The 15,933-nt window shown below is 42.5% G+C and overlaps 1 protein-coding gene and 1 long non-coding RNA gene across 2 annotated transcripts in view; one reads left to right on the top strand and one right to left on the bottom strand.

Moving 5' to 3' along the window:
• The window catches only part of LOC117779209, a 315,610-nt gene extending 305,946 nt beyond the window's left edge, over positions 1 to 9,664 (bottom strand). Inside the window, exon 1 of the long non-coding RNA XR_004616951.1 lies at positions 8,850 to 9,664. This is a non-coding gene — a long non-coding RNA (uncharacterized LOC117779209). The remainder of the gene's footprint in view (positions 1 to 8,849) is intronic.
• Positions 9,665 to 11,766: 2,102 nt separating this feature from the next.
• On the top strand, positions 11,767 to 14,700 carry grpel1 (GrpE-like 1, mitochondrial). Its single transcript, XM_034615292.1, has 4 exons — positions 11,767 to 11,912; positions 13,026 to 13,176; positions 13,268 to 13,349; positions 13,551 to 14,700. The coding sequence occupies exons 1-4, from the start codon at positions 11,845 to 11,847 to the stop codon at positions 13,895 to 13,897; spliced, it is 648 nt and encodes a 215-aa protein (XP_034471183.1). The 5' UTR covers positions 11,767 to 11,844; the 3' UTR covers positions 13,898 to 14,700.
• Positions 14,701 to 15,933: the final 1,233 nt, after the last annotated feature.

Genomic DNA, 15,933 nt, shown 5'->3' on the forward strand with positions numbered 1-15,933 from the left:
AAATAATAAAAACACAATTATAGGAAAATCATACTCCGCATTCACCAAATAGTTTCAGACACAGAATACCACCTGTTTATTGAGCGAGTGTAAAAGGCGGGGTGCACGTTTATGATCACTAGCATAATTTGTATGCTCTAAAATTACCGTCTGACGGCCTGTTCCACTTTGTTTGGGTCATATAGAATCTTAGCAGAGTCAGTATTTCCATCAGCACGACCCAATTAGAAATACAGAGGGAACGGTTCAGGTGTCATGAAGTCAGACGATATGATACATCATTTTTGTAAGCAAAGCAGCCTATATAACTAGTCCACTGCAAAGAGAAAATTGTTGGAGCAACTTAAAATGATTATGTAAATGACTTACCAGCCTTGTACGAGGATGTTGCATGTCGTGAGTTATCCGGTGGCCGGTCTTGCTAAATGCCTGGGTTCCAGATGAGCTCTCACTCGAGTCATCCCGACAACAATGCCAAGTTTGTGGTGGCAACCTCCTGTTGAATAAGACAACACATTTATTTCAGCACCTGCAGATGGACTCACAACTCATCAAGAGCAAGACAAGGGGAGAATGAAGTGACAACATATGTGACATCATATGTTATCTAATATACACATATTATTTAACACTACATCATGCATATGCAACCCCTCAGTGCAAAACATCATTTTAGTGGCCACAGGTAGCGACAGACACTTGAGGTCATCTCATCCAGTTATGTCCTGCTCCTGGACATTCAGTGAGTGTTGTGCAAACCTTGTAAACGCCTGGCGTCAGGCCACACAAAGACGATGAGTGATGTGTCAGTTCAAATTATCATTTGTTAGATAAGAATAAAAGTCAGTTAATTAAGCAATCAGAAATAAGAATTTCGAATACAGGAGGTATTGAAAAGAAACAGCTATTCAACCATTGGGTGGAAATACAACTCCAGACCAACAATTATGTGAAATTAAAACCATTTAAAGATCCTCAATTATCTTTAAATGGTTGGAATGGTCTAGTTTCTGTAATGCTGAGCTCTCTTATTGACAAAGTGCAGATATATTCAGTGTCAGTGTCTGTCTTGTTGTGGTTAAAGCATCCGACACAGCACTTTGACCATGACAGCACAATACACCTCTCCAGTAAAACTGAGGACAAGAACAAGCCCCACTGTCAGACGGTGATGAAATCGTCCTCCCGCACATTAAAAGGCTTCAGCTCCATTAACTTTCAACATCTGTAAACCCTCTTCACTGCAGCAATAAACACATCGCAGCAGTTTTACTCTGCCACCGCTTGATGGAAGTTTCTGCTTTGGGAATTCTCACAATACGTTTCCATTTGTCAGATTTCCCCCGAGAGGCGGGCCACGTTCCAGCAGCCTTCCCGCCCGCAACTCCCACTCAATCAAACAGGCCGCTCTCCCCTGGGATTTTTTATTTTCAACAGAGCTAAACATCTGAGCTCCGACACAAGAGCCTCCCAGTGCCTCCACTTCCCCACCACCGCCGCCGCTGCAGCCACCACCATGGACCCAAGCTAAGCCCCTGAAACGCACCCTGCTGCAACCACGCTAATTGTGACAGATTTGTTTACTGTGCAAGGCAAACATCTTAATTGTTGTCAAGGGAGGGCGGCAAAGGAAAGGAGGAGGAGGAGGAGGAGGTGGAGGTGGAGAGGGAGTGGGTGAGTGTGTGTTGGAGGAGTGCAGAGACTGGCATGCTCGTCTGTGGGGGATGAGGGGTAATGATGCGCTGTCACATCAACAAACGTAGCAGTGGATTAGAACTCCCATAAGTTATTCCACACTCAAGGTTAAAGCCTGGGGTCTTCAGCTATAGAGTCAGTCTAAGTTTAGGTTCAAGTGTTTCTCCCTGGAAAGTCAAAAACATGCCTTTAGAACGCAGTGATGGGAGGCAGGGCTGAGACACTACTACCTAACATAGATAACACTTAACCCATTAGCCCTGAAAGGTTAAATATGGTTGGGAACACTAGGTGTTGTTATTGTGGTGCCATATTCAACCCCTTTTATTTTGTAAATTTGGTAATAAATGTGATATTAAAAGCAGCATTAATGCATTTCAAAGAACAGTCCTAATTTATTCTACAACTCAAAAATACATTTAAGTCCAGTTTCGCTTTACTGTCCTCACACAGACCCTTTACCTTTGGTTTGTGATATTGGCAAAAGGGAGTTTGGCATAAATTTGTACTATATCACAATAGTCCATTTTTAAGTGACGAGTTCCAAGACAAGTTTAAATGTTTGTCGGACCCAAGAAGGAAACCAAAGGACAAGGCAGGTAGGATGTGGGAATTTAATAACAAAAGTAGACTTGCAGTGTAGGCAGGCAGGGGAGTGGAATAAAAATCCAAATTCAACAAAACCCCAGAAAGCAAAAGGAACAAACCGGGAAACAGCAGAAGAAGCAGATCTGGAGCACAAAGAAACAAAAGGGATGTGAACAGATAAACTGACAAAGGGAAACCGAGAGAATTTATATCCACAAAAGGAGGCGGTGGAGACAATCACAAGTGTCAGGAAGGGGAACAGGAAGTGAGGTGAATGTCAAAATCAAACAGGAATGAAAACAACGTGCATGAGGGATCACAAGAAAGTAACTAATGCAGAGGCACACAAGGAAGTGTACGTCAAGGATTATAATACAAAACTCAAGGAAATCCAAACTCCTTCACCTGGAGCAGATCATGACACAGAACCCCAGAAACGTTAGGGCACGGTCACACATACACAAATGCAGGGGGAATGTAGCTGGTCAGAGTTCATCAAAGTTGAACTCATGTAATTTGCTTCACCACAGGAAGTGAATGTTTTATTCTCCTCTTCTAATTATCATCGAGTGAAACATAGAGGTCAAAGTTTTGAATCATTCTGTGAAATATCCTTCCAAACTGTAGCCTAGCAGCTTTTGTAGCATCATTATCCAGCATTATCTTCATTGCTACTTATCTAGATAGCTAAATAAAACAGCTCAGTCAGTCAGACAGACACTGTTTTGATCCTGAAGGAAATTTAGGCATCCAGTAGCTTTAAAACACACATCCAGGGCAAGAAAAACCTTTAAGAAATTATCAAGGTAAAGTAAAAGGCTGTAGGGAGGTCATCAAATTATCATTAATATATCAGAAAGAACTGAACTTAAAACACGATTTTTATGGGTACAAGTATGTTTTTGTGGAGGTGTGGAAATAGTCAAATAGTCGAAGATTATTATTATAATTTTCAAAAGCTACGGAGGAGGTGCAAGAAGTTGACAAATTGGCAGTTGTTATAATCAAAACATATATATTTACTAAATGTAAGTGAATAATAAAACATATTTAAGGCCAAACCCAAAAATATTGTGCAAAGTGGATAATAATTGAGGGAAGTGTCCCTCTGGCTGATAAAAATCTAGCAGTAGCCTTCAGTCAGGTAGTGTTAGACGCTGGGCTGGGGTTTAGTGATGCACCATCATGCCCCAGTTTCAGTGCATAGTGCAGAGCAGAGTGCAGAGGAGATGTGAGAAGCAGCAGTGTATATTCCATCATGGTGTCATCTTGTGACTGGCAGTTCTGTAGATTCATTTATATAATTAAAAGGCTGTTTTTGTTTGCAATGTTAACATGATTTATAAAATAATGCTAAGCTGCTTTCAGACCTCCACTGAACAAAGCTGAATCAAAGCTATAGAGCTAACTGTAAACAAGAAATTACTTAAATGTGCATCATACAGAATCTGTAATTGTGAATGAATGTTATATACAAATAATTGGCCCCTTTGTGGCCCATTATTTTGAAAAGTCCACGATACGGCACTGGGACTTCCCTTAAAACCATCAACAAACAGAATTAGAATGATATAATCAAGGCCAAGTGTAAGCATAAGGAAACATAGGAGTGAGAATTGTGTAGCGTGAACACAAAACAAAACTTTAATGAAGCAAAAACACTGACTGTGTGTAAATCAAGACAACATTGTTGCACAGCAAGTGGACCCACCACTTAAACACCGTCGACACGCGTTTCGAAAGCCAGAACCAGCCTGATATGTGTGAGGAGCTGCTGAGAGACATTCCCTCCGACAAGCGCACACACACACACACACACACACACACACACACACACACACACACACACACACACACACACACACACACACACACACACACACACACACACACACACACACACACACACACACACACACACACACACACACACACACACACACAAAATCATGTCCGATAGAGACTGAGCAGGTGCAAACCAGGCAAGGCACCCGGGGGCCAGATGGCATCACAGCCAGAGAGCCATGTCTGTGCCATGTCTGTGCCATGTCTGTGCCATGTCTGTGCCATGGAGCTTTCTTTTGCATTTTGCATCTTTTGGGATTCTGACCAAACAATATATCAATCAATCCCCACCAGGAAATACACACCATCATTTTAGTGCCGAAGAAAACTCGTCCCTCACAAGTCACAACACAAGCACCACTGACCAGGTGCACTCACTCCAGTAGCCATGCCATCGAGCCAGTCTGTGTCCGAAATCACTCACTAATCACTAATTTGTCCACTTTATAGCGAGTTCGCCATTTTGTAGTGCTGTCCGACTGTTTAGTGACATTTTTTAAACCCTATATAGTTCCCATTGTTTCCCACAATGCATCGTGAAAAGTAGCGTACAACCAATGGTCCCTAACCGAGCAATATCTACCATCATGCATAAAATAAACATTTAAAATATACTGTTGGAGCCGACATTGTTGTTGTACGTCATAATGATGTCATTTCTTTTCTCTATGAGCTCAGTACATAGTCCTCTATATAGAAGTCCTGATATAAAGAATAAAGTAGGAGTTTGTGAGTGAGTGGGGGATTTCAGGCACAGCCCATGACTGGACCTATCAGTTTGCCAATGGAGCAAATTGAAGGACAGAGCATCCTGTGGCATGCATCCTACACTCCCCCATCCAACATCTGGATTCACCGGGCAACTTCACCTCAGCTCCGCCCTTTAAAACGATCCAACATCGCCAGGTGTCATACATTTTCCGTCGGCCCTCGCCTGCTGGTGTTGCTTCACAAAATCATAATCCAACCCAACCCGGCTCTTCTGTTCCCCCTGTTTCCTCACCATGTTAGCCATCACCCACAAAAACAAACTCATCAGGATTACACGTACACTGCTCCCAAAATCATCTGCCTCCCTCCCCTCAACCTCCCCGACATGAACAACGCATACAGCAGCAAATGACACGGATCATCTCCGGAATCTACACCGTGCATTTCTGCCATCTGGTCACAAACCAGACTTTAACACAGAGGGAGCCGCAAACACTCTGCTGCCAGATTCACACACATCTGACACGAGCAGGAAAATGACTGTTGGGTTGTGTGATCCCATCATCACTCACCTCTCTGTTCACGAAGACCTGAACAAATAACCTCATCCAATTCCTGTCAAGAACCTTTTGATGAATAAAGCTATGTTAGTGTGAAGGTTAAGATGAAGTTAAGGATGTGAACATGTTGACATTGCAGCTCTGGCTGTACAAATAGATTCTCTTCAGGCAAATTTTCCATTCTTATCTTGACTTGACAGCTAAATGTTTTCTGTCAATAAATGTATTCTTAAAGCAACTTTTTAAACGTGAAACAGCAGCCTGATTAAAACAGTTTGACTGAACACTGATCGGGAGAATGGCGTTATTTTTATTCCCGCGGTAACTTTGGGTACGATGTGTGGAACTGAGTTTTTTGCTGTTGTGATTCTTTTTTGTTGATGTTCAAGACTAAGTTTGCAGCAACCTTTAAATAGCGGGCGCATAACGGAGGCCAGCAACGAACAAAAATAATGATATTTGATGAAGGATGTTCACAGAAGAAATCCATTAATTTCACTGTGCATTTGCATTTACCATCCACAGACAGTGATGGACTGTGCAGGTAAAGGTGGTGATTTCTGCTGTCTTTGTGGGGTGACTGTGTGTGCACTTGCCAGAGCTGGCTGTGATGCTGCTCTCCTCAGAGAGGTGAACGAAAAAAGTTCTGTCACTGGAAAGCCTCTCTCCAGATTTGTTTAGTGCAGGAATTCCTCTTCTACCAGTGTCTCAGTGTGTGAATGCCCCCTGCTGGTCGTCTGCACACTCTGCACATCCAAAATCCGTTGCCATCATCTGACTCAAGTGAGCTTATTTTCCCCTGTGCACTGACTCTGATCCGTGTAAACAAACATCCCCTTGGTAACACTGTGAAGGTCTTGTTAGTCTTGTCGGATGAGAAGTGAAAGGGCTCAGAGAGCATCCCCGAACATGAATAATTGAACAACCTTGAATATGTTGTCTTCTCGTAAAAAAAAAAAAAAAACTTTCAAACTATCTGTATCCAACCACCCACTCCTGCTCTGTCTTCCATTCCAAGTGGGCTTTGATGTGAGGTTTATTTTCCTTCATGCCGTGGTGTTATCGCTCGTCGCTGCATGGTGTCTGTACTGTGCGCCCCTCACTCATTTGCGTCTGCCTTCCATCATCCCCCCTCCCCCTCCTCCCCCCTCCTGCTTTTATATGACATTGGGTTTAGAGGCAAGTTGTTCCAGCTTCTTTTGGTAAACAAACAGAGAGCTCTGTCTGCCGCTCCGTCCCCGAGGCGGAGTGCTCACAATGACTATTCATAAGGACCAAATCCTTAACCCAGATAGACAGCCGACAAACGCACTCATCATGTGCTCCCAGTCAAACTTTGCAGAGGAGGAAGAGATGGGAGAGCAGCTCAACAGAAAGAAAGGACGGTATCACATGGCAGACATGGGGGTTAGACCTCTCAAAGCACTATTTTCGCAGATTAAACCTTTTAATTCTACTGAGCGACGTGAATATAGAAAATAAACACAAACAACTGTAATCAATGTATGTCTGTATGTGGAAGGCATATCTCGGGAACCATTCATCTCATTGGCTTCACACTAGGCATGCGCATTGTAAATTGCCAAAGAAAGTGCAGTGCCGAATTTGGTGAGATTTGGACAAGTGAGGCGTTCAAAATTTAATAAATGAATAAACAGGCGACCAGTGCTCTGTAGCAGCCAGTAGGGGCTGTTTGAGGAGGACTCACTAATGACATGGAATAATTCTGAAGCAGCTCCAGAGCATTAACACAGGACGAGAGGACAGAACATGCAGGTTTGGAATTGACACTGCACTAGTCCATATAGCAGCTGGACCAAGTATACAACATGAAGTTAACTTTAAATAATAACAGGAACTTCAGCGAGGAGCAACTATTTGAAGGTCAAACAAGAGTTTACAAACTCAACGTTTAAGCCATGGTGGACAAGAGGTCCTCAAAGTGATGATACAGAAATTTCAACATCCGTATTGCCACGACAACTGAGCATCAACTGAGGATGATCATGTGATATGATTGAAAGCTGCGTCACTGATGGATAAACTCCAAAGCTTTGTACTGAACATCACTTTTAGAGCCGTAAAGCAAATGTCCCATTCAGTGACTACGTTTACAGGGGCTACAACATTCTGATATTAACCAGATTAAGAAAATAATCTGAATAAGACACTGTCATGTAAACAGGATTTTGTGATTACCTTAACCTAAATAAGATCATAGTACGAATAAGCAACAATTGAATGTGGAGTATTCTGACCCAAGTAGCATATCTTAATCAAAGTATAACATCCTGTTGGAGTTTTGACATATGGCTCTAATTCAGGCCTTGGGTGTAACAAAGATGGAAATAAGAGTTTTAGCTTTTGCAAAATGAGAAAGAAAACATACTTTCAGAATTTCACATTTTCAACGATTTAAGTATTGTCATGGTGGATTTAATGTTATGAGTCATAATCTATTCTCTGTAACAGGTTAACAGGAATATGAATGGAATATTATATTATATTAGCAACTCATGTAGACACCATAACTAAAAGGTACAGTGTGTAGAATTTTAGTGACATCTAGTGGTGAAGTTGCATGCTGCAGCTGAATACCCCTCACCTCACCCTCCAAACATGAAAGAGAACCTGTGGCAGCCTTCAGTTGTCATAAAACCTCAAAAGGAGTTTAGTTTGGACGACTGTAAAAAAACATGGCGGCCTCCGTAGAAAGGACCCGCTCCTGATGTAAATATAAAGGGCCCATTCTAAGGTAAAGGAATTTGTACAATTTAGATGAAACACACTAGTGAAAACATCACTAGGATTATTTCATACACATTTCTGCCAATTGAGCACTTTCACCTAAATCTTGAACACTGAACCTTTAAAATGATGCCCCAGTCAGAATTAGGTCAAATGTCAATGTTTGAAATAGATGTTCCTGGATCTGCCTCCTGATCCAAATCCACACCAAAATGTAATGGGTTCCTTTTTGACCCACATTCCACATCATTCCACCCTGTTTAATAATAACCTGCACAGCAGTCTTTGCATAATCCTGTTTATTAATAGACAAACGAATGCCGATGAAATCTGAGACTCATTGGCGGAGGTAATACGATTGTGACATGAAAGGTGTGCTGGTGTTTTACTGTTGCATTTCCAGAAACCATGAAATGGGCTTGATTGCAAAAACTGACAATAGTAACAAAGAGAATGTTCGAGACTTGAGCAGAAGAGGCCAGACTGTCCTCGTGTTGACTTGACAAACACAGTTAAAGCCTCCGCAAATGGTGCTGGTCTGAAGCAGAGCTGCTGTGAAAGCTTTCGTGACCGTGTTGCCCGAGTCACTTCCTCGTAAATCGCAAATCAAGGGTCTGTTAAGGGGGTTCATTACTGACAGACATGAAAGTCCGACCCTGAGAGGCCTCATCAAAGCAGAGACAAGACCGATCCGTGCCTCACCTCAGGAAAACAAGTCTCCTCCTAATGTGGAAGAGCCAACTTGTCCCTCTTGTCCCCTCTGGCAAATTTCCCTCTTCGTCCACCCCGTGTGAGCAGGTGGAGTCGCAGGGAGCGCAGAGAAATGGCGTGCCTATCAATTAGCTCCGCCTTGTCAGATTTGCACTGAAAGGACGAGAGAGAGAGACAGGAAATGAAAAGAAGATTGGAGTGTGTGCATGTGTGTGTGTGTGTGTGTGTGTGTGACAGGAAAAAAAAAACTGATGAAAGATTTGGTCTCATCCACGGTGGAGCTGATTTGATGACGAGAACCAGACAGAGTAAAAAAAAAGATCTTCGAATCAAATCAAATCAAAATGAAGTGAAACACCACTGCCTCAAATCACAGTATTGACAGTAATGAAAATAAGTGCAGTGCCTCGTTCTAAACCTGCCTGTTTGGAACGTTGTGTTCTCCTGTCCCGTGTCAATGCTCCAGCAAAACAAATAACATATGCTTTTACTTTGTGGACGAACTGCCAAAGACAAAGTGATTTTTTTTTTATGTTGTCATGATGGAGATCAGCACCTGGGACTCCCGTGAATGTCTACATCAGTCCGATATGGTGCAATAGTAAAGAATCAAAAGTATGAAAATCATCTGGTGGCGATTTCGACCCGCGGTTCATGTAGTTTATCTGAGGGCATAGAAGAAAACATGTTAAAGGCAGACTGCCCACGTGAGGCCAAATCACACCAGATTCAACCCTGAGCCTCCTCAGGCCATTTATAAGAAACATCCCATGTGTGAAGCTGCAAGATGAATGGTTTGCAAGATATGTGTTTAATTCTTCAATCAAGTTCAGAGCTCAATTCCAATGTCTGCTACTCCAACTCAGTTCAGAAAACAAATAATCCCAATACTCCTACTGCTGTGGCAGCAAATGATCAACAGTAAAACCTTACTCAGCAGCTTCTCTCACTCACACAGTGAAGGCGAACTTGTCTTTACAACACAGTCCACTGGTTTGACTGCCAACTTCCAACAGGAAACAAAAATATTTTTTTAAATATAGACACTGAACAGGCAAAACACAGTGCACAAGTCACTGCCCCCAAAAGCTATAGTGCCCTTGTGACGTGTAATGTGAGAGTGTAACCGAGTGTGCTTGGAAATAAGACATCTGAAATTTTAACTCTTAAAATAAAAGAAAAGAAAAAGATATAAGACCAATTTAAAAAGTGAACAGTAAACCTGTTCACCACGAGGTGAGCACAGCCCCACTCATTCCACAGATACTCCCTTCTCTCTCCAAGCAGTAAACAAGTTCAGGTTATAGATAAAGGGCCAACTAGCAGTACATTGTAATATCTACGCTCAGGGACTTTCATATCTAATTCAGATGACCCAGACAGAGAGGAAGCAACTCCAATTATTTTGCGTATTACATCAGTGGCTAGACGTAAAGGTTAGGTATGCATGCTTTCGTGGATGCGCTGTTGGGACGGGTGACGCAAGGTGACCCGAGTTCTCCTTTCACCAGCTTCTAGAAAACTTCCATCACAAACGGGACATGGTGAAGGGAGGTCAAAGTAGTAAAATAGTGTACAAACTCCCCCAAACACACACACAGCAATCACAGCTTAACAAGTTAACAAAGTGTGGATGTGCAATCAGCATCATGCTGGAAGAAGGGGAGATGGAGGGAGGGGGCCAGTAAAAGAAACGATGGGAAAAAAATAGCAGTGGTCCATTTCCTAAAATAGTAAGACAAAATAATATTGTAATCAAAACTGATGATACAAATTCAAACTATTAATTGCAAATGATCTTTTCTGTTTTACCTTATTTCCTTACTAGCACCAGTCTAGTACTAATCTGCCCACATGATTACAGCAAACTTCAGTAAAACAATGCGATTACAAACAGTAAGCTAAAGTACCTTTTTGTGTCTTAATGGACACCCGATCAAAGCGGATTCTCCTGAGGCAGAAGAAAATAAATATGTCAATTCCATAAAAACGAAATATGTAAAACACAAGGTTAAAACATAGCAATATATACCTGTGGTGGCTTCTCTCCCCACCATTCTCCTGTATGTTTGAGCATGTGTGTGTGATTTCCTGCCAAGTGCTTCCAGGTGAAAGGCCCGCCAGTTGGTAGGGGGTGGGGACAGGTGCATTCAAGAACAGCTGAAGCTCCATCACACTGGCAACACCAACATCTGAAAAGTGTAGCCTCAACCTGTGGGAAACACTGCAACATCTCTCTTGGTCCCAGTTAGGTTTTGACACGTACACGAGGATGACAGCAGCTGCCAGCAGGAAGAAACACAGCATCCATGTCTTACCGCTGCTCTGTAGGTTACTGACTTGTTACATCACAAACAGCTATACATACACCTGTAATATTGAAACATGACGGATCCCCATGGTTTACAGGTCACATGTTTTCCACATACACTGCTGCAGCGATGTATCAGTGAAATGTGTTGGAAATCACAGAAGAAATCAATGTTTTCTTTGGGGTTCTGTGTTTTCTGTGTAGTCTATGTCACCTGTTTGTTTTTGATCATAAGTTAATTCTATTGTTTTAATTATTTATACATGAGGTCAAACACTTAAACTTTAAAATCATAGAATGATTACAATTATGACATATTTGAATTATAATGGATGGATAGATAGATAGATAAACTACAAACCAAGAAACAAAACTCTATAACATAATATAACTGATCCACTGTCTGAGTTCAACAACCAGAGGATGAGTAACCTTCTGTTTGATAACGTTTTTTGAAGTTGTCCTTGGTCACATGTCTCTTTCACCTTTAACTTCAACTCAACCGAACTACCACCCGCGTCAGGCTCTTCTCTGAATCTGATTGGTCGGCTGTGAGCGGTGTCGTGCGCTCTCACTTCCTATTGGCTCAAGCCGCACGCTGCTGCCAGCGCGGTAGGTAGTCGCATCAACGTGTGTTAGAAGGAGGTTTTACCTGCTGCTGCTGCTGCTGGGGAAATGGCGAGCTGGTGTGTTCGAGCTGTGAGACAGAGCTACTCTCTAGTAGCCTCGCCCGCGTTGATACGGTAAATGGCGTTTGTTTATGTGTTCACATATACAGAAACGGCGAGTTAACTCCGGCGGGGCGGTGCTAAAGTCCTGTTGTGTCCTGGCTGTACCCAGCTAGCAGCGTTAGCTTCCCTAACGGACCGTGGTCCTTAATGCGGACAAACACACACTTAGACCCACCACAGAGACGTGTGTGTAAGTGTGTGTAAGTGTGTGTAAGTGTGTGTTGGACATGGCTCAGATACAGCAGGGTAGTGTATGCTAGCTGTTAGCATGTCACTGCGAGAACCGGTGGATGATGATGACATAAGGCGACATGGTTCGTCTTTTTAATCTCTTCCTCTTGCCTGAAGTGTCATAAGAGTTAAAGTGAACAAAGTGTGACTGGAAGTGTGCTACTGTGCTAAGTACGATGATCACAAGGGTACATTGACTATTGAATGACATTCAGGCTAGTTGCATAACATTCTTACTAGTTGTCTGATCCCATCAACTAGCAGAGGTTAAATAACATGCACAGCACAGACAGTATGTAGAATCTCTCAGGTGTTCAGCGGGGTTGAGATGCTGTATACAATATGTATTAGTTATCTCAATGCACGTGGTTATATTAAATGCAGTTGATCAGATACAGCATGTTGAAGGAGATGTCATAGAATTCTACCTTGTATTTTAATTCATGAAAATTGGAACAATTTTGAATCACGATTGAGGGATATTCCCATTACGTTCTCCTAGAACTGTTTGTAAAATGCCAGAAAACAGAATATTCACATTATAAAAGCTGGAATTCTTTGCGATTTAAGATAATCTGCTGTTTAAATAGTTTAATTTTCATTCAGTCGACCATTTTTCCTCTAGGAAATACAACATCTTCATCCACAACACATCATAAATCAGCTGCAACGTAACGATAACCATGCAGAGATTCTAGATACTGTAGATGTTGCCCAGTATCATAATATAGAAGCTGAAATGGCACCATGCAGAGATACTTGGCTAACAAACTTTTAATCCTGGACACTTACATCAGAGATTACGCTGTCGATTATTGGTGCAGAGCCTGGTTAGGTGAGGTGGCTGCCAACAGCCCTAGACTAACGACCTATTGTGTGACCTTTTCACAACAGAGGGTCCCCACGATATTTATGTGCGGCCACCCAGCAGAAGAGTGGCCCCGGGTCGGAGGAGGAGGCAGCCGAGAAGCCGGACCAGGGTGCAGCAGAGAAGGCCTTGACGGAGGAGAAGTCCCTGCTGGAGGAGCAGCTCAAGGAAATGACAGTAAGTCTGAAACGGAGACGAGAAAGTTTGGCCTCTGGTCCTGAGAGCTGATTTTTTAACCTTGACTTGCGTTTCTGCAAATGCTTTCCAGGATAAGTACAAGCGGGCCTTAGCTGACACGGAGAACCTCAGGACACGGAGTCAGAAGATGATAGAGGACGCGAAATTATACGGTAAATTCTTCGATTACCCCAAGATTTCCACAATAACAAACTCCTGCAGCGATGGATCCTATCTTTATACACAAGATTCTATTGCAGCTGCATCCATGTAGTCCAACCACTAGATGTCAACATTTAGCATTACTTCATTGTGTCTTAGTGACACACAACTTGTATCTGCACTGCTGAGTAATGTTTTCCTTCAATCACCAGGGATCCAGGGCTTCTGCAAGGACCTGCTGGAAGTGGCCGACATCTTGGAGAAGGCCACAGAGAGCGTGCCCAAGGAGGAGGTGACGAGCCAGAACCCTCACCTGAAGAACCTGTACGATGGCCTGGTGATGACCGAGTCCCAGATCCAGAAAGTGTTCACCAAGCACGGCCTGGTCAAGCTCAACCCCGAGGGCCAGAAGTTCGACCCCTACGAGCACGAGGCCCTCTTCCACGCCCCTGTCGAGGGCAAGGAGCCGGGCACCGTCGCCTTAGTGACCAAAGTGGGCTACAAGATTCACGGCCGCACCCTCAGGCCAGCGTTGGTGGGTGTGGCCAAAGCCCCATAGAAATTCTGAGGGAACTGTGACAAAGTGGGATTTGTTTTGTTGCCTGGGCGACGGATGACCTGAGGTACAGTAGACTGGCGAAGGCGCACCGCCTCCCTTTTCCCATGACCTGTCCTCACTCCCCCTCCACCCTAAGGTGCCTCGGAGAGACGGGAATCCAGCTGAACCGAACCTTTGTATCTGGACAAAAATCATCTGTTAACACTTTGTCAAGCACGGGACAGTTTTTACAGTAAAATGTCAGTTAGTCATGTGTCATTTCAGGCAGTTACCGTCAGAGATCATTAAAGTTATGAACCCGGTCACAGACAAAGGCTTTTGTGTCTCCTATCACCACAAATCTTAACTGGAAGATTAAAAGTAAAATTATCATGAACCCCTTGAATTTGAAGATTTTTGGGGTGACAGATGGTGAAAATACATCCACAAAGCGAGTGCTGAGTCTGAACTGCTGGGATCATTCCGGACTGTTGTTTTTGAATTAATTGTGTGAATAAAATGAGAAACTTTACTTGAGGATGTGAAGAAAGGTTGAAGTTTTACTGTGTACTGAGGCAGGCCTTCCTCAGCCTTTACATGCAAGACATCTCTGGTTCATTTGGATGTGATCAGGCTCCGGTAAGCCAGCCTCAGTCACAGTAATGTCCCTGTGTCTTGTTGGGCAGTAATGAAACAGTCATGTATCTATAAACCAACCTAATGATGTATTTGGACCTTTGTCCAGAATGTCACAGTATCAGAATAAACTGAAAGACTTTCCTTTTACACATTTTATCTTCAAATAAATTAAACATTAAAACCACTTGATCATATTCATTGTGTCCTTAAGTAAAACAATGAACCTCTACCTGCCATTAGTAGAATTATTAGACATGACAGTGGACTCGTTTTACTCAGCATTAAATAATGTGTGTTGATAACTGCACATCAACTACAAATTCCATGAAAAGCCTCAAATTAATTAAGTGATTTTATCAATTAGCTCTTATCCAAAGCCTGATATCTTATTCCAGTGTAACACAGAGCTGTTTTTGCCAAATTAAAAAGACCAATGATTGGCATTAAATGTGAATTATTCCACAGCTGAAAACAGTCCAACAAAAGCACTTCTCCCCTGTTTGAGTGAAGCTCTATAAAAACAGGCAAATGTTGCAGGTCAAAGTTCACCACCGAAGCCACACGGCAAATTTGCTGCGCCACAGGAAGCAAATGTGCAATCACTCCCTCGCTAAATGGAGGTTAACCGGGAGAAGGTTTACCACATATTTGTGTACGTGTGACCGGGTCCACAGTAGGAACCAATAAGCTTGGTAAGGGAAGATGGATAATCTAATAACAAGCAAAAACACAGTTGGTTTGTGTTTTTCTGATTTACAATTATTAAATTACTTGGCACAGGTCATGTCTACTTGTACTGTTTCCCCTACTCACTGAAAACTGACATTTCTATGGTCATAATTCTTGAAAACACTGATCAACATGACCTCATTAAAATAATGCTCAGACTTGGTCCCCAGCTACAGCTTGATGAACAAGTCCTCGACTATTGCGTGTTGAAGATGAAACAGGACCATTTAGTATAATAAAGTATTGGCACTTTTAATACATCTCCATACAAACCTTGTCGTGTGCGACAACAAGGCGACGGGACACTAACACAGCTCAACAGTATCAGACCGGTAACATGATCAAAGGCAGATCAAAAGCCAAACGCCATCACGATACCAAAAGCCTCAGAAAATTATTCTTTTGTCATCCGATTTTTTTTTTAATTACAAAAAACTATAAAAAAAATTCCATGACAAAAATACTGTACATTTCACAGGTCAGCAATTATACTTTTTTTTTTTTCAATTTATCTTACAAACATATTTACAGTTGGTGACATGAAGTGAGCAACTCCCACCCACCCTCCACCTATACAAAAGACATCATTCCCTCCAATGGGAACAACAAAAATCTGATCGCCATATTTGCCTTTGAGACATTTACACCAAAACACAACACGTTGGAACATTTGGTAGCACATGCAGAAT

Source organism: Hippoglossus hippoglossus, chromosome 18 (assembly GCF_009819705.1).
Source record: "Hippoglossus hippoglossus isolate fHipHip1 chromosome 18, fHipHip1.pri, whole genome shotgun sequence".
NCBI classification, from domain to species: Eukaryota; Metazoa; Chordata; class Actinopteri; order Pleuronectiformes; family Pleuronectidae; genus Hippoglossus; species Hippoglossus hippoglossus.

Coding starts and splice junctions, on each gene's coding strand:
- grpel1 (XM_034615292.1), top strand. CDS start 11,845: ATGGCGAGCTGGTGTGTTCGAGCTGTGAGACAGAGCTACTCTCTAGTA. Junction 11,913..13,025: donor GCCTCGCCCGCGTTGATACG/GTAAATGGCGTT, acceptor TTTTCACAACAG/AGGGTCCCCACGATATTTAT. Junction 13,177..13,267: donor AGCAGCTCAAGGAAATGACA/GTAAGTCTGAAA, acceptor AATGCTTTCCAG/GATAAGTACAAGCGGGCCTT.